At 40.0% G+C, this 23,678-nt stretch overlaps 1 protein-coding gene across 2 annotated transcripts in view; it reads left to right on the plus strand.

Annotated features, from left to right (window-relative positions):
• INPP5F (inositol polyphosphate-5-phosphatase F) overlaps positions 1 to 23,678 on the plus strand; it is a 90,160-nt gene that overhangs the window by 15,053 nt on the left and 51,429 nt on the right. For both annotated transcript variants that reach the window (XM_045439133.1, XM_045439132.1), the window contains exon 2: positions 6,236 to 6,316. In XM_045439133.1, coding sequence (XP_045295089.1) covers positions 6,236 to 6,316 — 81 coding nt within the window. The remainder of the gene's footprint in view (positions 1 to 6,235; positions 6,317 to 23,678) is intronic.

Genomic DNA, 23,678 nt, shown 5'->3' on the forward strand with positions numbered 1-23,678 from the left:
TCATGGCAGTGAGGTTGGAGAGAACTGAAACATTCATCAGATATTGAGGAGTAAATCGATAGGACTTGGGGTGGAAGAAAAACATTTTGGATGACTCCCAGGTTCTGACTTGTGCAGCTGGAATGATGTTGGTGAGCTGAAAGGCCTGTTCCAATGTAAAATGAGGGTATTACACTCAAGAACGTCTTGTAGGGAACCTTACGGTGTTAGAGGTACATTAAAAAAGAGCCCTGCACTAAGTGGGAAATGGTATTCTGATTTTGACAAGTTGGTACAGTCAGCCCTGATATCTTTATCTGAAATAGACCAAGTGACTTTAACTTTGCCACTTTAAGTAGCGAATCACTGTGTGATTCAGTGTAAGTTACCTGACCTCAACTTGCCTCTCTATTCCACGTTGTATCTTCCTTCATTTGTCCATTCAGCATTTTGGAACCTGCTGTGTACCATGTATTGGGGACATAAAGCTAGATGAGACTAGGTCTCCATGAGCTTTGTGTTCAGTCAGGGAGATAGGAAAGTCAGTAATCAGATGCATTAGACCAAAATAAGGTGCCATGATAGAAATAAGCACAGGGTTCAGGAGGCCACAAAAGAGTGCCTAATCAGTTCTCCTGGGTGGGTGGAGTGGGCATTGTGTCAGGGAACACCAGTGACTCTTGGTCTAAGTCTGGAATGAAAAGCAGGCAGCAGTGGGTGTGGAGCAGCATTCCAGACCCAGCCTGCACACACTTCTGGGTGGTTGCGGGAAGGCCAGGGTGCTGGGGGGTAGGGAGGGGGCAAGAGGAGGGTGGACACCAGCCAGACCAGCCCCTGCAGCCCTTTCTGAGGAATTTGGACTTTGTCCCTAAGGCTGGAGGAGTGGAAGTGGTACGTTCGGATTATTGATGTTCATATTTATGCTTTTCTAATACCTGCTGTAATTTCTTTCATAATGTTAGACAAACCAGATTTTAGGGTAAAGGGCAACATTTAAAATAAAGGCAGGTGGGTGCCTGGGTGGTTCAGTCAATTGAGTGTCCGACTTCAGCTCAGGTCATGATTTCATGGTTCGTGAGTTTGAGCCCTCCATCAGGCTCTCTGCTGTCAGTGCAGAGCTCACTTCAGATCCTCTGTCTCCCCCTACTCTGCCTTCCCCTGCTTGTGTGTGCACGCACTCACTCTCTCAAAAATAATAAACATTTAAAATAAAGGCCATTATTACATCCTGATAAACAGCAGTTCACCAGGGAAGGTGTAATAATCCTGAATGTGTATCTGCCTGACAACACAGTCTCAAAATGTGAAAAAAAAAACTAAGGGAAAAATGGAAAAATATACACAAAGTATAAGGTTATAAAAATAAGCCCTCTCTCAAAAACTTTTTGGTGAAACAATCAAAAATATTAGTACATACACGAGTTGGGCAAAATAATCAACAAAGTTGATATAATGAATCCTCACCCTAAGGTTAAATAGTATGCTCAAATGTTTGAGATCCATAATAAGGAACACTTTTTAAATTATGACCTAGTGAGCACATACTTATATGTGTGTACCAGAAACAAAAGTTTCATGAAATGTTTCTCTTTACCTGGTGCAATTTCCCTATTTTCTCTTCTGTTCAGTTTCATTGATGTTAATGTTGATCTCATTATACAAAATTGATTTCATGACCCACTAATGGATTGACACCTTTTTTTCTTGAAAACACTGAGTTTCATGCACACATAAAACATTTAAAAATTGACTTTCTGGATTCCCTTCGCCAAGCCAAGCCTCTGGTGCCCCTCTCCATCTCCCTCCGAACTTCCCTCCCCCCTGCTAAAGCGAAGATGGCTTTGACTCCTGCTTTTACTGAGTCAAGGCCATCTGATCAATTCATTTGCTGCTTCTCCATTGCTATATTTAGCTTTTCACCTTCTCCCAGACTTAGAGAAAGGTAGTGACCTTCCTTTCCAAGGGCAACTTTTACACCTGTACTTTTGATTTCATCATCTTCTGTTTTCTTTTCCTCCTTGAATATCTCCTCTGGTTCTTATTTCTCCTTATTACATTAGGAACTCAGTGTTGTTGTTTTTTTTTTTAATTTTATTTTTTTATTTTTAAAAATTTACGTACAAGTTAATTAGCATATCGTGCAACAGTGATTTCAGGAGTAGATTCCTTAGTGCCCCATCCCCCCTCCCACCACCCCTCCAGTAACCCTCAGTTTGTTCTCCATATTTGAGTCTCTTCTGTTTTGTCCCCCTCCCTGTTTTTATATTATTTTTGTTTCCCTTCCCTTATGTTCATCTGTTTTGTCTCTTAAAGTCCTCATAGGAGTGAAGTCATATGATTTTTGTCTTTCTCTAATTTCACTTAGCAGAATACCCTCCAGTTCCATCTACATAGTTGCAAATGGCAAGATTTCATTCTTTTTGATTGCCGAGTAATACCCCATTGTATATATATACCACATCTTCTTTATCCATTCATCCATCGATGGACTTTTGGGTTCTTTCCATACTTTGGCTATTGTTGATAGTGCTGCTATAAACTTGGGGTGCACATGTCCCTTTGAAACAGCACGCCTGTATCCCGTGGATAAATGCCTAGTAGTGCAACTGCTGGGTCATAGGGTAGTTCTATTTTTAGTTTTTTGAGGAACCTCCATGCTGTTTTCCAGAGTGGCTGCACCAGCTTGCATTCCCAAGGAACTCAGTCTTAACGGGTTTAACTGGCTCTCTCTGGATCTCAAAGATTATCTGTGACTATTTTCAGTCATTAGAGCACAAAATTTGGTCATCCTTATAGTTTATCTAGTTTTTTTTTTTTTTTTAAGTTAAAATTTTCTTGAATGGCTAATGTGTTCTTGTGGTTCAAAATGCCAAAGATGGAAAAGGGTACTGAATTAGGAGGTTCTCACCGACCTTTTCTTTCAGCTGTTGTATACCCTGTCCTTTCTGCCCTGCCCCCTCTCCTTCTTCTCCCACTCAGAAGAGCTGTTTCAATGTCTTTTTTTTACTTACTATTTTCCCATCCTTCCCTGGCTTTCTTCGAGGTGTTTTCTGTTAACCTCCTGTGCAGTCCTCACTTACTGTCCACCCCACCCTCAAGCTATGTAGCTCCAGGTCCTGTCCGGCTAAGACCCTTGCAACAATCATCTAGTTGTTCCTTTCCCTACTCTCAGTCTCCGCCTCCTGTCAATACTATCAGCTAATCCCTGGCTGCAGTCTTGTTTTATTTATGCCATTATCTGCCTGCCCTGGTCTCCAGGAAGCACACACTCATTAGTTTTTTATTCACATCTCGCCACAATTGGCCTCACTTTACTTTTTCCAGTCTTATCAATCCACATCTTCACCACGCCATTGGTCTTCTGTTCTAGACAGCTTGTTCCTTTATTTTTATATCTACCTACGTAGCCTGGTACAGTGCCTGGTCCCTGGCAGGTACTTGATAAGCATTTCTCCAGTGAAGGGACACATTCCAGAACAAACTTTGCACTTTCCTCTGCATTATTTTATTTTATTTTTTTGCTGCTTTACTTATGCTTCAAGTTCTGCTTCTTCTATGTAACTGTTCCTGACTGCTTTACCTCTAACTTTGTTTCCTCTTTCTTATTGCTATAGCTCATTTGGTCCCAAAGGATAGAGTCACAAAATTGTGGTCTGTTCATTTGAGGTCAAGGTGAAGGGTTATGGGTGATTGGAGCTCTTTGCTTAGAGGGGCATCTGTGTTGGCAGATGTTGAGACTTGGACTGCCTGATAGAGATTCTGGCACACTCTTTGAAAAGAAATCAGGGTATTTTTAGTCTACACACCAGCGTGAATTCCAGTAGAGTTAAGCTTTTAAAAATTAACAAAGATAGGGGCTCCTGGGTGGCGCAGTCGGTTAAGCGTCCGACTTCAGCCAGGTCACGATCTCGCGGTCCGTGAGTTCGAGCCCCGCGTCGGGCTCTGGGCTGATGGCTCAGAGCCTGGAGCCTGTTTCCGATTCTGTGTCTCCCTCTCTCTCTGCCCCTCCCCCGTTCATGCTCTGTCTCTCTCTGTCCCAAAAATAAATAAAAACGTTGAAAAAAAAATTAACAAAGATAAAATTAATAAATATTTAATACTGGGTAAAGAACAGCTTTTTAGGTGTAAAGATAATGAAAAAAGGTTGTGTGTAAAAAATTAAGAACTGAAAACATTTGTAAATATGTCAGAGTTGATGTCTTTAATATAAAAGGGACTCAAATCAATAAGGAATATAAAAAAAAGTGTTAGAATATATGAATAGCAAAATCATAGAAGAAACATAAGCCGGTTTTATAATTAGAAGTTTAATTTTATCAGCAATGAAAAGAAAATAAACATCATTTAGGCAATGGATGCCAGCAAATGAGAACAATTTAAAAAAGAAATTCTGAATGGCCACAAGCGTGTTTTAAAACAAGCATTTTTATATGTTTCTGGCAGAAATCTTGGTATATAACCTTTGTAGAAAGCAATTTGGTAATATTTGAATATTTGAATTGAATATTTAAATTTTTTTTGTTTTCACCTACGAATTTCATTCCTAGGAATCTGCCCTAAAGCTGTTAATTAGGGAGGCAATACAATATTTGCACAATGTTCATCATTTATTACAGTATATGTTAATAATAGGGACAAACTAGAAATCACTTAAATGCCCAAGAGTGAGGAAGTGCTTCCTGTGGTGGAAAATTACGTAGCTGTGACGTTATAGTTTTGAAGAGTTTTTTTTTTTTTCCTTAAGTTTATCTATTTTGAGAGTGAGAGAGAGAAAGCACAAGTGGGGGAGGGGCAGAGAGAGAGGGAGAGACAGAATCCCAAGCAGGCTCTGCACTGTCAGCATAGTGCCCAACATGGGGCTCGATCTCACAAACTGTGAGATCATGACCTGAGCTGAAATCAAGAGTCAGACACTTAACCCACTGAGCCACCCAGGTGCCCTGAAGAGTGTTTTAAAGACATGAGACAATACTCATAAGAAAAACAATTTGCATATACTGCTATATTTGCAGTCTTGTGATTTGGTATGCACACAAACTATGACCCTAAACATAGCAAAATAAGTTATCTGGCTGGTGGAATGGGAGTGATAAAATACTTTTTCCCAATTTTGTACAGTATTACTTTTATAGTAAGAATGCATATTACTTAAAATGTAAATATCTTCTTATTGGTTAGTTCCATGTATAGGTTCTGTAGCAGGATGGTTAAGAGCACAGACCATGAGTCATGCAGGTCTGGTTTGAATTGCATTTCTGCCCAAAGAGGAGTCAACTTCATTTCCCTCCCACTGAGTAGATCATTAACAACAAAGACATTTAAGATACGGTAGTCAAAACTCAAATGAATTTGGAGACTATGAACTATTGAGTCTGTAATTACCCTGTGAGTTATAGATTGATTATAAATTTCACTAAAATAAAATTTAAATGGTAATAATTAAAATGTAATTTAAATTTCCTGCTAAGACAAATATTGTTTTCATTCTTGGTAATTTTTTCCAGCTATTGAGTTACCATTAGAGCTACATTTATCTCCGTGTATTTAACAGACTTTTGCAACCTGGGTTTCTCTCACAAGAGAATTAAGCCCTGACGTTCTCACACATCCACTGTGTGTAATGAATTAGCTTCTTGTCTGGTCGTGGAGAATAATATCAGTTATGTGCCATTCTTGGGAGAATTGAGAAAAGTCACCAAAGCATTCTCTTCTGTACTAAGGACCCCTGATTGGGATGCCTGGCGCATGGTAGACACTCAGGAAATGGCAGTGGTTCTTACTGCCTTTGCCAGAGAAGTCACATAAAAGAGCACTGGCTTTCTGGATTTCTTTGCTTGGTGTAAGCTTCTTTGGGAAAACATATTTTCCAGAGTGTGATCCAGCAAGTCGACATCTCTGTGGCTGTTTCTCAGGCCTTGTCTTTGAATCTGGGACTAGCTGTGGGCCACAGGATGGTTAGAGAACTCCTCTAACTTGCCCTCTTGCAGTGTACCAGCCTCTTTCCTCCACTGCAGGGCGCCAAAGTACTGCCTCCCATCAGAGTAGAATTTCAGCTTGTCATTTCTCTCCCCATCACGTCCTGATGTCAGAAACCTTAATTCAGACCTCGGATTTAATGCTTTTTCACAAATTGCTTTACAGTTCTGGATGTTCATAACTGCCCTTTGGGGATGTTGATCATTTAGAATAGGCTGCTATTGTTTTAATATGTTTTCTGGTGAATATTTTCTCATGATTGCTTCTTATTTTATTTTAGCTACTGATCTACTTCTTGCCTGGAATCCCATTTGTTTGGGATTGGTAGAAGGTGTTATTGGGAAAATTCAGCTTCATTCAGGTATGTTTCTATCAAGTCCTTAAATTTGTCAAATTGAACGTGGCATCCTATGATATTTTCTTCTTTGAGGATGAATGTGGATTCTGTTATGGCTTTGATTCCTTTGCCTTAATTTTAGGTCTGCCCAAAGTAGATAAAGTTCCATGTAAGTTTCATGAAATAAAAATAAAGCTTGAGGGAGGAGGAGGGATAATTTTACAACCCTTTCTTCCTCTTAAAGAAAAAAAAATTGAATACCTACTATGTGTCAGGAATTATGCTAGTTGGTAGAACGCAATAGTGAGAAAAAACTGACCTGTTTTCACCCTTGTTGTGGAGCTTACAGTTTGGGAAGACAGATATCGGTCAGTAATCACTGAAATAAATATGAAATTGTCTGATAATTGTGGTAGGTGCTCTGACAAAACTACACAAACTGCACTGATTTCAAGGGAGAGGGTGGTAGGACTAAGACTGCACAGATAGGCACGTGGCAGGCCATGACTGGCCTACTTTGGTCAGCTGTCCATCCCGGATGCAATCAACTCTGGCTAAGGAAGGGCATGGTTCTCTTAGCATGCAGTGTGGCCCTTTCCAGGGCAAACTGATGAAAGGTCTAGGTTATTCACCAGGCCCTTGCTTCAAAGACAGACACTTGTATCTGGGGTTCAGAGGGAATTTTGTTGATGAGAAAAGAGATGTTTTATAGGCAGGTTCCAAAAAGTCCTGAAAAGGACTAACTGAAATATTTTAAGTACTATATTTAAATATCTATTTTTCCTTTGGCATCAGTTTTTTTTTTTTTTTTTTTTTTTTTTGAACGTTTATTTATTTTTGGGCCACAGAGAGACAGAGCATGAACGGGGGAGGGGCAGAGAGAGAGGGAGACACAGAATCGGAAACAGGCTCCAGGCTCTGAGCCATCAGCCCAGAGCCCGACGCGGGGCTCGAACTCACGGACCGCGAGATCGTGACCTGGCTGAAGTCGGACGCTTAACCGACTGCGCCACCCAGGCGCCCCATCCTTTGGCATCAGTTTTAATGAGTTAAAAACTATAGGCAGCTTTACCATAATTACTGTGTAATTGGGAGCCTAGCTACCTCTGTAGTATGCCCTTTTTTACTCTTCTAAAATAAAATTGTTGTGGGGCACCTGGTTGGCTCAGTGGGTAGAGTGTGTGACTCTTGATCTCAGGGTTGTGGGTTCAAGCCCTACATTGGATGTAGAGATTACTTAAAAATAGAATCTTTAAAAAATAAAATAAAATTGTTATGCATTTGGGAGCTAGGTTGCTTTCTCTGTGTTGTAAAGCACCTATTACTGGAGACCATCTAATTTTCCTTTGTTAGATTCTTTGGTTGTTTTTTAAAATTTGTTTTTATCGGGACACCTGGCTGGCTCAGTTGGTGGAGGATGTGACTTGGAGTCATGAGTTTGAGCCCCACGTTGGTTGTAGAGGTCACTTAAAACAATAAAGTAAAGTCTTAAATAAATTTTTTATTATGAAATGTATCATAGATACAAAAAGCTATTTATTATAGACGTACAGTATAGGTTGTAAAACATACATATATCTGCCACCCAAATTGAGAAATGAAACATGACCAAGGTCTTTGGATCCCTCACTGTGCCTTTCTCCAAGTGTATCCTGCTTCCTTCCCTTCAAGAGTACCTATTATTTTATTTTTAAGTGGGCTCTACACCCAGCGTGGAGCTGAAATCAACCCCTGAGCTGAGGTTAAGAGTTGGACACTTAACCTACTGAGCGACCCAGGTGCTCATAGAGCACCTACTATTTTTAATTTTGTGTTTATTATTCCCTTGATTTTCATTACTGCTTTTATTACATATGTATCCCTAAGTAGTAAGTTGCTAAGGTTTGTATTTGGGGACTTTACTATTAAGCTGTTTGTGGTTTTTTTTACTTCTTTTTTTCCCTGACTTAATTTGATGTTTTTGAGATTTATCCATGTTGATATATGAAGCTTTAGCTTTTTATTTTCACTATTGTATGAATATATCATAAATTTGTCCTTTTTCCTGTCATTGGGTAATTGTTTAGGGGGTTATTTTTGCTGTTAGAAATAGTACCACGGAGCACCTGGGTGGCTCAGTCAGTTAAGTGTCCAACTTCGGCCCAGGTCATGATCTCATGGTTCGTGAGTTTGAGCCCCGCATCAAGCTCTGTGCTGACAGGTCAGAGCCTGGAGCCTGTTTTGGATTCTGTATCTCCCCTTCTTTCTGCCCCTCCCCCATTCTCTCTCTCTCTCTCTCTCTCTCTCAAAAATAAATAAACATTAAAAAAAAAAAAGCATTGTTGGATATTCTGTCTTTGGTAGTTTTATAATTCTGTGGTACAAGGAGAAAAGCATTTAGACATTGTATAACCATGCTAAGTATTTTAGTAACATTCTCCTACCTGTCCACATTTACATAAATATATTTTTAATTCATTTATATGCTGACAGGATAATTTCATAGCTGAGTGTTCTGAGCTAAAACTCATTTTCTATTGTTTAAATGAAGCTTATGAAACTTTTGAGTTATTTTTCTTCAGTTTCAGTCACATCCTACAGCAGTGAATAAATCGCTGAAATCAGGAGATCTGGATCCAAGCTTTATTTCTTAGCTTTGAGAAATAGAGGGGGTTACTTAACATCTGTTTTGTTTACCTATTGCTAAGACCCTGGGATTTAATGCCTTAAAACAACAACATAAAATATCACATGATACTATGGATTGACCAAGCAGCTCTTCTGCCCTTTCTCTTCTGTCATCTGGTGTCATTCATGTGACCATGTCCACCCAGGATTTTGCCTGCGGTATCTGTTTTCATTCCACGGGCATCTCTGCCCATGTAAATCCTCTCTTACACACAAGGCCTCCCTTAGGTCCTCTCTCTCTCTTGGATACCTGGACATTTTTCCAAGGTAGTGGCTGAGTGCCAAGAAGACAAGTGTCAGTATGAGAAGGTTTATCGAGCTTGCTAATATCCCATTGGCTCTAAAGTAAGTCCCATAGCCAAGTCCAGAGCCAACATTGGAGGAGACTTTATAAAGCTTGTATCCCAGGAGGCTGATTCACTGTGGCCACCATGCCCAGGAGCCTCTGCTTTGTAAGCTGTAAAACAAGATTAAAAATAACTGCCCTCCTTTCTACTACCCCCCCCCCCCCGCAGTATTGTGAGTCTAAATGAGGTAATATACCTGGAGGTACTTAATAAATTATCACTATTTTATTAAGCCTCTTTTGGTTGCAAAAATAAACCTATCAGTATACAGAAAATGAAGTTTTATTAGAAACCCCAGAGACCAAAACCAAGAAGTGGATGTTTTACGGGATCTGAGATTACATTTTGGGGCAGGGGGTCTCTGAGCACCGCTTTCCTATATATCTCCTTTATTTTTCTCTTCTTTTGGCTTTCTGTTTCTGTGTATGTAGGACAAAATTTCTGTTCATAAATGATACCCTCAGCCCTCAAGCCCAACAACAGCTCCTGTTCCCTACAACCCCCGGTGATTGCCTATAGCCATCAGGGATTGAGTAGGGAGTCTAGTTCAGACCCCTAAAAAGAGATTCCTATTGGTGCTGTCTGGGCCATGGGCCTCCCCTGGTTCTCAAAGTTCAGCTACGCTCCAGAGGTTTACTTCTTTGATCAGAGTAGGAGGCCTTGGACTGGGCAGACGATGCAAAGTTGTCTCATACAAGCAATGAACAGATAGACGTTGTTGGTCGATGAGTTCGTGATGCAGTGAAAGTGTGGGCATTTTGGAGGTGGTGAACATGGGCATCTCCTGTGGTCAGCCTCTGTTTATATGCTCTTTCCCTCCTTGCACCTCTTGCCTTTGGACTCAGAACAAGTGGTTGGTAAGCACTGGGGATACCTGTTCTCCAGGATTTTGGAAAAGGGGGAGGTGGAGAAAGAAAATGTAAGAAAGGCAGGGAAAGTAATCTCTGTACTTTTTTTTCCCTCCCTCTCATCACATCCCTTTTGAGGTTTGGCTCTTAAGAGGGGGAGTGGGGAGGAAGCAAAGGAACATCTTTTCTGGGCCCCCTGCTGCTCTTTCTTCCCTCACCCACCACCCACAAGAGCTAACTGCAGCCGCACCCCAGTGTGTCACCCCCCCCCCCAGTTCCCCCCCCCTTTCTTCCCTCCCTGCCTTCTTCCCTCCCTGCATTCTCTGCCCTGTGATGCCTCATCCCCAGGCCTCCTTGAGGCCCGCTAAAGCTCTTGCTCTGGCCACACCATCAGCTCGGCCGGTTGGAAGTTCGTTCGCTGGATGTACTGGATCTAATGTAATGATTTGAGATGCATGTTCCCCTGGGAGCATCTTCCCTTCTGAGGGTAGAGGATGGGGCCGGGGGAGATAACATGTCTGTACTTAAACTCTTTTTCACTCCTGTTTCCCTCCTACTTATTCTCTGCATTTCAAGGCACGAATTTTTGTTCTTGTCTAGTGTGATGGGAACATAAGTTTATTTGAACAGATGTCATTGACAGTCTTAACAGCGGCGTGGGTGAGCCATGCCACTGTTCCTGACTGTCACTGAACTCTGAGCTCTGTGGAGTGTCAGCAGGTGTGACTTAGGAACAGTATTAGTTTGTGAGGGCTGCCATAGCAAAGTCCCATAGACTGGGGGTCTTAAAGAACAGAAATGTATTTTCTCCCGATTCTGAAGGCCAGAAGTCCCGAGGTCAAGGTGTTGGCAAGTGGTTTCTTCTGAGGTCTTTGTCCTTGGCTTGTAGATGGCTGTCTTCTCCCTGTGTCTTCACATTGTCTTCACACTGGCCTTTCTCTGTGTGTATCTGTGTCCAAATTTCCTCTTACAAGGGCACCAATCACACTGGATTAGGACCCACCTTAATGACCTCATTTTAACGTAATTACCTCTTTAAGACCCTGTCTCTGAAATAGGGTCACAATATGAGGAAGGCCTCTTCCCCACATGTTTGCGAGCAGTTCCACGTTCAAGCGAGGGTGTAATGTAGGCTATCTCTGACAACTTGAATGTGTCTGACTTTGGTTTGATCAGTGGGGTTTACTGATTTGAGGAGCAGAAAATAGGGACATGTAACATGGTAAATAGGTGAGAGAAAAGCACCATTTTAATCCATTGTAGGGTCTAGGGGGACATAAGAATGATACTCTTATCACACTTGTAATTACACATTAATTTTTTGTGTTCCTTTTTTCTCATTGCCCTCTCTCACCCCGTCTCCTAGGATAATCTCCAGGAAGACAGGAGCTGTTTCTCTTGTGCTCATTGCTGTGTCCTCCCGTGCTGGCCTATAGCAGGGCTACTCATAAATATACAGCAAATACTACTGTAACGAATAATTATGGGGCGCCTACTGCGTGTCATGGTCTGCACTCAGTGCTGCGGATCACAGGGTGAACAAAACTCGAAGCTTCTAGGAGTCTAGGATTGGATCCAGGAGCTAGACATTAATTACCCAGTCACACTGTGTGCTCATTAGACTTCAGCTTCTGGAGAAGAGTGTGGGATGTGGTGAAGCACGTGGCAGAGGGGCCTGACTGGTGGGTGCGGGTCCCGGATGGAAGGCAGCCCTGGGGACTCGATGTCCGAAGCAAGGCCTGAGAAATGAGCGAGGTAATCTGGAAAAGGCTAGGGTAAGGGCAGAGAGCGAGAAGAGAGAGAGATGGCTCTTGGCGGAGTCAGCAGCTGTGCAAAAAAGATGCATGATTGATCTTTCCACATGATTGATGTTTCCTGTTTTCTGTGCGATGCCGGGGAGATAGTCGTACCTTCGCGGAGATCTCCATGAAGAGGTTGCATGAGGCTGGAGGCTTTAAATGGATCACAAAAGCTCTTTAAATCAAAATCTATTTTGGAAAAAAAAAATCTATTTTGAAGATAAGATAAGCTCAGTTAGGGTAAGAAGTGTCTGAATATAGAAAGAAAAATATATATTCCATGAGATTTTCAGGAATAGCGTGAAAACTGTAAGGAATCTTGATTGAAGTGGCAATAGAGGCTCTTGGTTTACTAATTAAGTGAATTACTAGTCGTAGTATTGAACAGCCAGAGACACGGTTCACCGCGGTAGCTCTCATTCATTCAGATTGTGCTGGCCATCTGCTCCTTCTCCACTGTTGACGTGGGGAAGATGTCTCCATCATTAAAATGGTAAAATGTATTATGCATGTGGTTTAAAAAGTGTGATTTTAGTCTGCCGCAGAGACTTGGCTAGGACACTGATGACATGAAATCTTCAACCTACTTTAGAGATGAATGAGTGGAGTGTCACTAGCCTTGCCTCAGTATTTTCCTGAAAAGCCATTGGGAAACCCCAGCTGTCAAGGGCCCTGGAGGGAAGAAAGAGAAGTCTGGCAGAGAGCCTTGTGGTGCTCTCGGCCTTCACTGGAGGCCTGGTTCTTGGGGCACGCCTTTTAGATATTGCTTCTTATGTTTAAATACCCATGTGATTGTCGGCATCCATTTGCATTGTGAGAAAAGTAGATTGTTTTATTGTCTACTGACAACTCACATTTTTAAAAACGTGTGAAGATTGGGATAATGGTTTTACAACTCCATACATTTATTAAAATCATTGAGTTGTATACTTACAATGGGGGAATTTTATGGTATGTAAATTATATCTCAGTGAAGCCATTTTGGAAGGTAACTTGTAATGTACACTGTTGTTATTACTTCTTATTTTATCTTTTTAAAAATTTTTAATGTTTATTTTTGAGAGGGAGGGAGGGAAGGGGACTGAGCATGAGTGGAGGAGGGGCAGAGAGGAGGAGACGCAAAATCCGCAGCAGGCTCCAGACTCTGAGCTGTCAGCACAGAGCCTGATGTGGGCCCTGAACTCACAAATCTCGAGATCGCGACCTGAGCCGAAGTCAGATTCTTAACTGACTGAGCCATCCAGGCGCCCCCTGATTTTATCTTAATTAAAAAAATAAATACCTCTTTTGAGGTAAGTTTTGATGATTTTTTTTTCATGTACTTTTTCAAGTTGCTTTGAAGGAAGCATTCTAAGGAAGTATTATTTGTGACCTAATATTTCTACCAAAGTAGGAATGACTTAAAATGTAATTCAAACGTAGTCATCTTATATTCATTTTGTTATTCATGAGAGTCTCAGAATTATTATCTTGGGGGTAAAATTTTCAGTGGTGACTAGGTTCCTGGTTAACCCTTAAAAGATTCTTTGGGGCGCCTGGGTGGCGCAGTCGGTTAGGCATCCGACTTCAGCCAGGTCACGATCTCGCGGTCCGTGAGTTCGAGCCCCGCGTCAGGCTCTGGGCTGATGGCTCAGAGCCTGGAGCCTGTTTCCGATTCTGTGTCTCCCTCTCTCTCTGCCCCTTCCCCGTTCATGCTCTGTCTCTCTCTGTCCCAAAAATGAATAAACGTTGAAAAAAAAAAATTTAAAATTAAAAAAAAAAAAAAGATTCTTTAATTGTAGGGGACCTATTCTGTGAATGGTTTTGGGTCTGGGAAGCAGGCAGCTACGTGGCAGGAGGTTCCTTTCTCTGGCATCTTCTCACTCTTTTCTGCTTTTCTCCTCTTCCTTTTACTCTCTCCCAAGGTACGTGGGTGCTGAATGGCCCTTACTTCCTCTCTTTGCTCCCTTCAGTCTCTTCCATCACTTTACACTTAAGAATTTTCCATCACCTCCCTTGTCCCTGATCTGAGCTCCAGTCTCCTTGGTGCAGATGGTTCCACCACCCTGGCAGGACAAATTGGACACACAAATGTGACCCACAGTTTTGAGCTTTCCCAGTGGTTGTCAGATAAGCAAGCTTCTTGTTTCCGAGGGCATTTCTAATCAGATTTTCATATCTTCGGGCAGGGAGATTCTTAGGAGATGGGCCAGCTTGCCTCTTATGCTATTCCACTACCATTCCATTTTCTTTCTTTTTTTAAGTTTATTTCTTTTGACAGAGCAAGAGAGAGAGTGAAGTAGGGGCAGAGGGGGAGAGAGACAATCCCAAGTGGCTCCACACTGTCCACACAGAGCCTGATAGGGGGCTTGATCCCATGAATCATGACCTGAGCTGAAATCAACGGTCAGATGCTTAATGACTGAGCCACCCAGGTGCCCCTTCCATTCCATTTTCTAGTTATAAGCCATTTGTTCTTTTTTTTTTTTTTTTTTTTTTAACATTTATTTTTTAAGAGAGCATGAATAGGGAAGGGGCAGAGAGAGAGAGAGTCACAGAATCTGAAGCTGGCTCCAGGCCCTGAGCTGTCAGTACAGAGCCCGACATGGGGCTTGAACTCACCAACCACTAGATTGTGACCTGAGCTGAAGTCCGACATTTAACTGACTGAGCCAGCCAGGTGCCCAGCCATTTGTTCATAAACTCCAGTCTCTCTCAGTGATTCATATGGCAGTGATATTAAAATTTTTAGCTTTGGCAGAAGGAAAGGATTGTTACGTTAAGAGTGACTGTGTGTATGGACCACCTATAAAGGTTCTTTCTATATTTATTTCCCCCTTTAATTCTTTTTGAACTTTTTATCTTATTGAACATTCTGAAGTGATGATAATCAAATTATTGTCAGGCCTAATTGTTTAAGAAAAGAGATTCTTGATAAATACAGTAAGTTGTCATTTACGTAGATGTGGACCAGTATCAGCCATCCAGAGCAGAAAATGAAAGTTACTGATTGAATTGAGTTGGTCATAAGTTTGTTATAGCCTGTGGGCTTGGGTCCCCTCTTGGAGGGGCCAGTTGCCTCCAGCCTTGAGGCATGCTTGTGCCCCCTCTCAACCAGTAATTTATCTTCCTGTTGGTAAACCTGCATCATGAGTAGAAATCCCAGTTATACTTCATGTACTTGTTATACCTAATAGGAAAATATGTAATACATTAAAGTTTTTAATAAACATAGGAGAATACATCTTTGCACTTTAAGGAAGGTAAGCTATAGTTATGTTGAAAATGTACTTTTATATATAAATTCATTTTGCCCAATGACACTTTATAAGTTTGACTTTTCTAGTTTTCTAAAACTATTACAGACACAAAAGATCTTATATTTTTATACAGTGTCAGAGATTATTTCATTTTATGGCAGGTCATTATCAGGGACCTAAAGTCATCCTAAGCATCATAAGCTGACCTGAATATGTTTCTGATTCCACCATCTGGTATTTTTGAAATGGTGCCTATTAAAAGTGCCTCTTGCCCTAGATGCTCTCTTTGTGAGTCATTGTCAATTTTCTATAAACCCAGACTTGAGGGACCTTTACTAGTCAACAGAGCAGCCAGTCAGGAAACATTGAGTAACTACTATGTATGGAAGATAAACAAATTAATAATTGGCTTTTGAGTTGGTAAGAGAATTAGAAGGCCAATGTCATGTACTCTTAGCTGCTAGGTACCTGATTGAAAGTAACAGTGCTGGTATAGTGGTAGTGTTACTTGCAATTCCACTTACTCCATGTACAATGCTCCCTAAAATGTATTCAGGGTTGGGGCGCCTGGGTGGCGCAGTCGGTTGGGCGTCCGACTTCAGCCAGGTCACGATCTCGCGGTCCGTGAGTTCAAGCCCCGCGTCAGGCTCTGGGCTAATGGCTCAGAGCCTGGAGCCTGTTTCCGATTCTGTGTCTCCCTCTCTCTCTGCCCCTCCCCCGTTCACGCTCTGTCTCTCTCTGTCCCAAAGATGAATAAACGTTGAAAAAAAAAAAAAATGTATTCAGGGATGTATAGTGATTTGTTTCTATTAAGGGGGAGGGGGAGCATTTCTGTTAATGTAGTTAAAAAAAAAAAACAGAAATGGCTTTAAATATAAAACATATTAAATATACTATGGATTCATATCTTTAAAAATTTAAATTCATTTATAAATTTGCATAAAACCTACTTTATAGAGTCTTGCTCACATTCATATAAAAGTACTAACTGGCTAATTAATAGCTTATGCAGTGGGTATCAATGAAGTAGGTTTTATGCATACATCCGACTGAATTTGAATTCCTACCAAAGATTTGTATTTAAAAAAAACAAAAACAAACCAAAAACAGGATCCTTCAAATTGGAGCATAATTTATCCTGAGATAAGCCCTTAAGATATCCCAATTATTAGATTCTCTTATAATGTATAGTGTGTTAATATATGATGGCTCATTTGAAGAGACTTCATACATTCAAAAAAATGAGATCAAGAGAAACTAGTCAGAGATTCTGTTTCTGACAGCAACAGACTAGCAGTATTTGAAGAGATAATAGCCAAAAATTTTCCAAAACCAATTATGAATACAAGTCACAGCTTTAAGAAGTACTTTGAACCACAAGGGGAAAAGTATAAAGAAAACCACACTTTGGCACCTCACAATGAAACTGATGAAAACTGAAGACAAAGAAAACACCCTGAAAGCAGACAAAGGAAAAGTACACATTAAATTTAAAGGCATGCAGTGAGCCTTGATAGAAACAATGGAAGCCAAAAGACGACAGAATGATGTCTTCAAAGTGCCTGTCTAGAATTTTGTACCTTCAAAAGTTAAGGAAAATAAAGACATTTTGAGACAAACGGAAACTGAGAGAATTTGTCACCAGCAGGATCTGCTAACAAGAAATACTAGAGTTCTTCAGGCAAAAGGTAAATGACTCTAGATGGAGCATGGAGATGTGGGAAGGGATCTCTATCCCTTCTATCTCTGTCTACAGGAGATGTAAATATGTTGGCAAAGTTAAAGGAATTTGACTTTATATGGAGTTTAAAATAAGATAGAATTAAAATACACAACGGTAGAAATGATAAGGAATTGAAAGGAATTGGTGTTCTAAGGTCCTTTCCCCTGTCCAGGAACTAGTAAAACTAGTGTAAAAAAAAAAAGAAAAGAAAAGAAAAAAGGCTTTTGTAGGTCAGGTTCATGTTTTCATCTCCTACAATATAATCACTAACAAAATAATAAAAGATTGTAAAATGTGAATAAAGGGGGAAATAGAACAGCAATAACTTTAAAAATCCCCCTAAAGGCAAGAAAAGTACATAGAACAGATAGGACAAAAAATAAGATGGTAGATTGATTTCTAAATATATCAATAATTACATACGAATGGATTTAAACTCCATTAAAGCACGAAGCTTTCGTACTGGAAGAACAGTCAAATCCATCTACAAGCTGCTCTCAAGGCAAGTACCTTAGGTATGTGTATACAGAATGGTTGAAAGTAAAAGGATAGAAAAAATCATGCAAATGCTAACCTCCTGAAAACTGATGTGCAGTATACTAATATCAAAGCACACGTAAAAAAAAAATTTTTTTAATGTTTATTTTTGAGAGAGAGAGTGCGAGCAGGAGGGGGGCAGAGAGAGAGGGAGACACAGAATTCGAAGCAGGCTCCAGGCTCTGAGCTGTCAGCACAGAGCCCGACGCGGGGGCTCGAACCCACAAACTGTGAGATCATGACCTGAGCCAAAGTCGGACGCTTAACCGACTGAACCACCCAGGTGCCCCTAATATCAAAGCACACTTTAAGGCAAGAAGCATAGAATGATATACATTTCGATAATAACAAAAGATTTAAGTCACCAGAAAGGTATAACAATTTTAAATTGGTATGCACCTAAACATAACTTCAAAATCTATAAAGAGCAGTGAGTCATTTAACTTAAATTGGTTCAGACTGTCAGTTTGAAATGACAGAGAATCATGTAAATATTCTTGATATCACTTTGATACAGAAGAAAGAAAAGGTGAGCCAACTCTAATCTCCTTTCCTAATTCTCGTTTTCCTTCTTCACCAGTGTGTCTCCATCTTCCAATATATGTTGTGGGAATGCAGACCCCTCCCTGAGATACCATCTGTAGAAGCCCTTCAAGAACTTAAATATTTGTATTCGAATATTCTATGACAAATAACTTAGGAGTATATAATACCCATCTGTCTTTGGGTTAGTTTTTATTTGCATGTGGGTGTAGTCATGGACTCTGCTGTGCTGGGCTCTCCATTTACACAGGACTGTGTTAAGACAGCTTGTGCTCATTGCTTCGCATTTCCCACCTTCTTCTCTGAGAAGTGGACCCAGGAGAGGTGCAGGGTTGCTTTGTCCTCAGGAATATAGTCTACTCTTTGCGAGCAAGCTAAAGGAGGTAAATGTGTGAGAGTCAACAGCAGACTTCTCTTTTTATTTTTGCCTTTGGTCATAATGAATGGTTGGAGAGAGATACAGAGAAAGTAGAAAGTGTCCAAAAGAGCAGTGAAAACAGAACCTCCAAAACAAACTATGGTTGTATGCTACGAAAAAAACAACTATGGTTGTATGCTAAGTAAGTAAATAAGTAAATAAATAAGCAAATAAAGTCTTAAAAATTCCTACCCTACTGAGCCAGTTCAAATTAGAACCAGTCTTTGGAAAAGGTGAGCCAGAAGAAAAGAAAATAGGAAAAGCAAAATCTTTTTCACACAAATATTTCATTCACTTCAATTATCTGGCACATATGAATATGTACTGCATGTGCGTTTCTTTCAGGAGTTCTTTTAATTGAATCTCACTTAAGCCATTTACCAGATGAACCAACTCCCCCCACTGCGTCTCTGTAAAGCCTGTTGGTGGATATGCTGGATGCTCTGAAGGCTGAAAGCTGCTGGCTGGTAGGGGACTGTGCAGGAAGCTCGCTCTCTCCTGGTGGATCATGGATGGTGCTTGTTCCCAAACCTGTTTATATCTGTTAAACTCGTTATTGTAATTATGTGATTAAATATTAAGCCCATCAACTCTAAGTGCAAAAGGAAGACTAATGGTTTCTAGGAAAGCTGAACTGAATACTCTGGAAATACTTAGATAAAGCTGTGTTGCGCTATAAAGAAAAAGAATAAGGGGCGTCTGGGTGGCTCAGTTGGTTAAGCGTCCGACTTCAGCTCAGGTCATGATCTCATGTTCATGAGTTCGAGCCCCACATTGGGCTCTGTGCTGACAGCTCGGAGCCTGGAGCCTGCTTCAGATTCTGTGTCCCCCTCTCTCTCTCTGCCCCTCTCCTTCTTGCTCTCTCTCTCTCTCTCTCTCAAAAATAAACATTAAAAATTTTTAAAAAAAGAAAGAAAAAGAATAAATAGCAACACTGAATACCCGTCAGTAGCTCATTCTCAAAGAAAAATTCTAGGTAAATCAATATACATTTGAATGTTTCATATGAAAACTAAAATTAAGGGGCTCCTGGGTGGCTCAGTTGGTTGAGTGTCTGACTCTCAATTTTGGCCAGGTCATGATCTCGTGGTTTGTGGGATCGAGCCCCTCACTAGGCTCTGCACTGGCAGCGTGGAGCTTGCTTGGGATTCTCTCTCTCCCCCTTCCCCCTTGCATGCAGGTGTGTGCTCACACATGCACTCTCTCAAAATAAACATTAAAAAAATAGTCTTTTTTTATATGTCATCTTTAAGCTTTCAAGTAAGATTAAAAGGACTAATGCCAGGGGTGCCTGGGTGGCTCAGTTGGTTGAGCATCTGACTTCGGCTCAGGTCATGATCATGAGTTCAAGCCCTGCGTCGAGCTCTGTGCTGACAGCTCAGAGCCTGGAGCCTGCTTCGGATTCTGTGTCTCCCTCTCTCTCTGCCCCTCCCCCTGCTCATGCTCTGTCTGTCTCTCTTTCTCAAAAATAAACATTCAAAAAAAAATTTTTTTTTTAAATAAAAAGTAAGTAAAAGGACTAGTGCCAAGCATAGCAACTAATTGTTCTCCTGAAGTGGGGTTTGGATTTGATATAAAGATTATCTGTGGAAGGGGGAATAATGATCAAAAGGAAGTTTAGTTTTATCTGTTAACATTTACATTTTTTTAATGTTTTTTTGAAGGAGAGAAAGAGCAGGGGAGGGGCAGAGAGAGAAGGAGACACAGAATCCAAAGCAGGCTCCAGGCTTTGTGCTTGAACTCAGGAACTGTGAGATCATGACCTGAGCCTAAGTTGGACACTTAACCGACTGAGCCACCCAGGTGCCCCAACATTTACATTTTTAAGCAAATGAATGTGTTTATATATTCTTCATAAAATTAACATTAACAAAAAAGGATTGATGGCCACTCATCGTTGGATCACATGCTTATCATTATGTTGGTAGGATGGATACCATGTCGAGAAACATGTAGATGGAATACTTCCCAGAGGTGAGGTCATGAGTGTCTGTAAAAACATTTTCTGAAATTGGATAAAAAAATTTTTTTGGTGAAAATCTTTATTCCACAATTGTTTTTACCCTTTTAAGTGAGTCAATTATTGTATAGAGGAAACAACTGAATCTTTTCCAGTACTATTGTTTTAGCTTGCCCTACTGGTCATCCTTTTCAAGATAATTATTTCCTAATCCATTTTCTTATCTTGCTGGGGAAGTCAGAGTTCCTTGTCTGTCTCTTCCTGGAGGAGCCAGGGTTACAAAACTGACTATTTCTCCCATTGTAATACGTTAAAAAAAGGTGAAAGAGTATCTTTACGCCGAAGTTACCTTTGACTTGGTTGCACTGCACATCCACATCTCAGTGTGGCAGCTTTCATTGAGCCACACTTTTTTTTCCTGGTGGATGATGATATAAATTAATATCATTGGTGCTTTTAAAAATTTAATTATAGAATTTTGCCTGATGCATACTGGGACTGCCAAACACTAGTGACTGGATGCTTCTACATTTTTCTTAAACTATAAAACGTATTTTTGGATCATTTAACCCTGTTCCTAACATGTTCATTCTTGCCAGACTTTCAGGCTTACAGGGTTGTTATGTGCAGTTTCACCTAAAGCAAAATAATTATAGAAATGGAGTTTATTATTTTCCATGAGGTTTTTGTTTGTTTTGTTTTCTAGAGTCAGTGATTTTGTCTGGAGATAGCTTTGTGTCCAATTCAAAATTTTCATTTTCTTTCCATTGTGATGATTTTAATTGTTTTTTTTTTTTTTTCAACACTAGTGAAAACTGGTAGTTGTTTGGAGTGATGTTGATGTAATTCAAGAATTAATAGGCTGTCCTAGTTTTACCTTTGTCTTGGGCAGAAAATACACTTTTTGGTTTTTTATTCTCTGCTTTGCTAGGTAAGACTCCTAACAAGTTCTTTTCTCTTTTTTAGAAGGAACTTTAAAAAAAAATTGAGGAGCTGCCTGGGTGGCTCAGTCAGTTAAGCATCCGACTCTTGATTTTGTCTCAGGTGATCATCTCATGTCTCATGATTTTGAGCCTTGCACTGGCTCTGTGCTGACAGCATGGAGCCTCCTTGGGATTTTCTCTCTCCCTCTCTGTCCCTGTCCCTCCCCTGCTCACTCTCTCTCCCTCTCCCTCTCAAAATATTAAAAAAGTTTTTTTAAATAAAAAAGTAAAAAAAAAAAATTGAGATGTAATCCACATGCCGTAAAATTCACCCCTTTGAAAATGTACAATTCAGTGGTTTTTAATACATTCTCAGAGTTGTACAATCATCACCACTAATTCCAAAATATTTTCATCATCCCGATTTCCTTAGATTATAACTAGTAGAAATCTATTCCCCTATTAATTTTACTTTCCATGTTTTCTTTTAATTTTTATTAGTTTTTTTAGGTTTATTTATTTCTTTTGAGAGAGAGAGAGCATGAGCAGGGGAGGGGTAAAGAGAGGGAGAGAGAGAATCCCAAGTGGGCTCAGCATGGAACCCGATGCGGGGCTTGATCTCAAGAACCGTGAGATCATGACCTGACTGGAAATCAAGAGTCTGACACCTAATCTACTGAGCCACTCAGGCACCCCTCATGTTTTCTTTTTGATGCAGTTTGTAGATTGGTTGGAAGTTAGCTATAAAAAAGCCTTTTTTAAATCCATGGCTCGCACACTTCCAGCTGCTAAATTATTTCAAAGCCGATTCCAGATGCCCTGTTTATCCACCAATGCTTCAGTATGTGTTTCAGCACCGTTTAATGACCTACACGCTCTCCCCCGCTTTATCATCATGTACCAGGTGTTCATATTCTACGGGTCTGTGTCTGTCTGCTCTGTTCTCTTCCAGTGTTCATTTGGCCATTCCTATACCACTACCCCATTGTTTTATTTACCTGCTTTATAGTATGTTTTGCTATCTGGTAAACGTTAGCTCTTAGTAACAATAACATGAATCATGAAGATTATTTAATCCTCGTAGCTATTCTCTGTAGCAGGCAGTTTTATCCCACTGTACAGATAAGAAAACCAGGAAGTCAGCTAAGTATTGTGCTGCTAGGTACCCGATAAATAAATAAGTGGTGAGCTAAAATTCCAGTCTGAGTTCTGACCTCAAAGTCCAGCCCACTACAGATTTTCTCTGTTGTTTGATCACTTACGTTATACTTTTTCAGATTTAATCTTCATTATAACTCCCCAAACATATTGAACTTCAGTCCATAATATATATATTTTTAAAGAACACCTTTTTTCATATTTTTTTTTTCTGTAGAACTAGCTAACTAAACTCTAAAAGTATGCATATTTTATTTTAAAATGTGTTTGGGTTTGGAAGTTGTATTTCAGTATTGGCAGGATCAGTATTTTTATGAAAGAAAAAAATGATGCATTTTGGTTTCCCAAGTGAGTTTATGCATGGAACAAAACCTCTGTTCGAAGGTTAATATTTTTATATGTTGGCACTATGCCATAAGGTGGTTTATTGGAAAGATATTTATTACATTTGATTATGCATATTGTGTTTTTCATTGCTGTTATTTATTAAAACCATAATTTGCAGTGTTAATATGAAATGTATCCAAAGTCATCTCCAGCTAGAAGGCATAAGCTAGGGAAAGGACTTCCTAGTGTTGGCTGCCTGGTCAATTGCCAGCACTCTAACAAATTATTCCTGTGAGGTTAGGAATCCTATAGTAAGGATTTTGTTTTATTCAACAAAATAAAATACTGTATTGACATTCAACAGTATATTGTTTGTTGCTAACTCCTACCTTTCTGAAGAACAAGTGTTATGTGCTTTATTTATTATGTGTTAGGTTTATTATATGATAGGTGCTTGATAATTTTGATCCATGCCTAAAGTACTCCGTAGCCCGTGGTAGGTCCCTGCTTAATGTTTAATCATAATGAATAATGAAATGGCCTGTAAAAGCCTTGAAACTTTGGAGTAAATTTCCATCCTACTTTATAAAGAATTATGAAACTCTTCCAAACTCTTGCATCTATGAGATGCCTTAAGCACATTTTCAAAGCACAGTCCCTAGAATGTGAGTGGATTGATATTTGGGGGAAATTGAAATACTATATATCTCTTTTAAGAACATTTTTTATATGGTGAATATATATCCATCATGTTGCTTTTCCACAAGAAATTACTGAAACACTATTTTGATTATTTTTATTTTTGGTGCTAATTAAGGAGTACTTTTTTTAAGGGTGTCTGTAACCTCATGAACTGAAAAATAGCATTTGCATGCCGTCTTTTCTAGACCATTTCTC

Source organism: Leopardus geoffroyi, chromosome D2 (assembly GCF_018350155.1).
Source record: "Leopardus geoffroyi isolate Oge1 chromosome D2, O.geoffroyi_Oge1_pat1.0, whole genome shotgun sequence".
NCBI classification, from domain to species: domain Eukaryota; kingdom Metazoa; phylum Chordata; class Mammalia; order Carnivora; family Felidae; genus Leopardus; species Leopardus geoffroyi.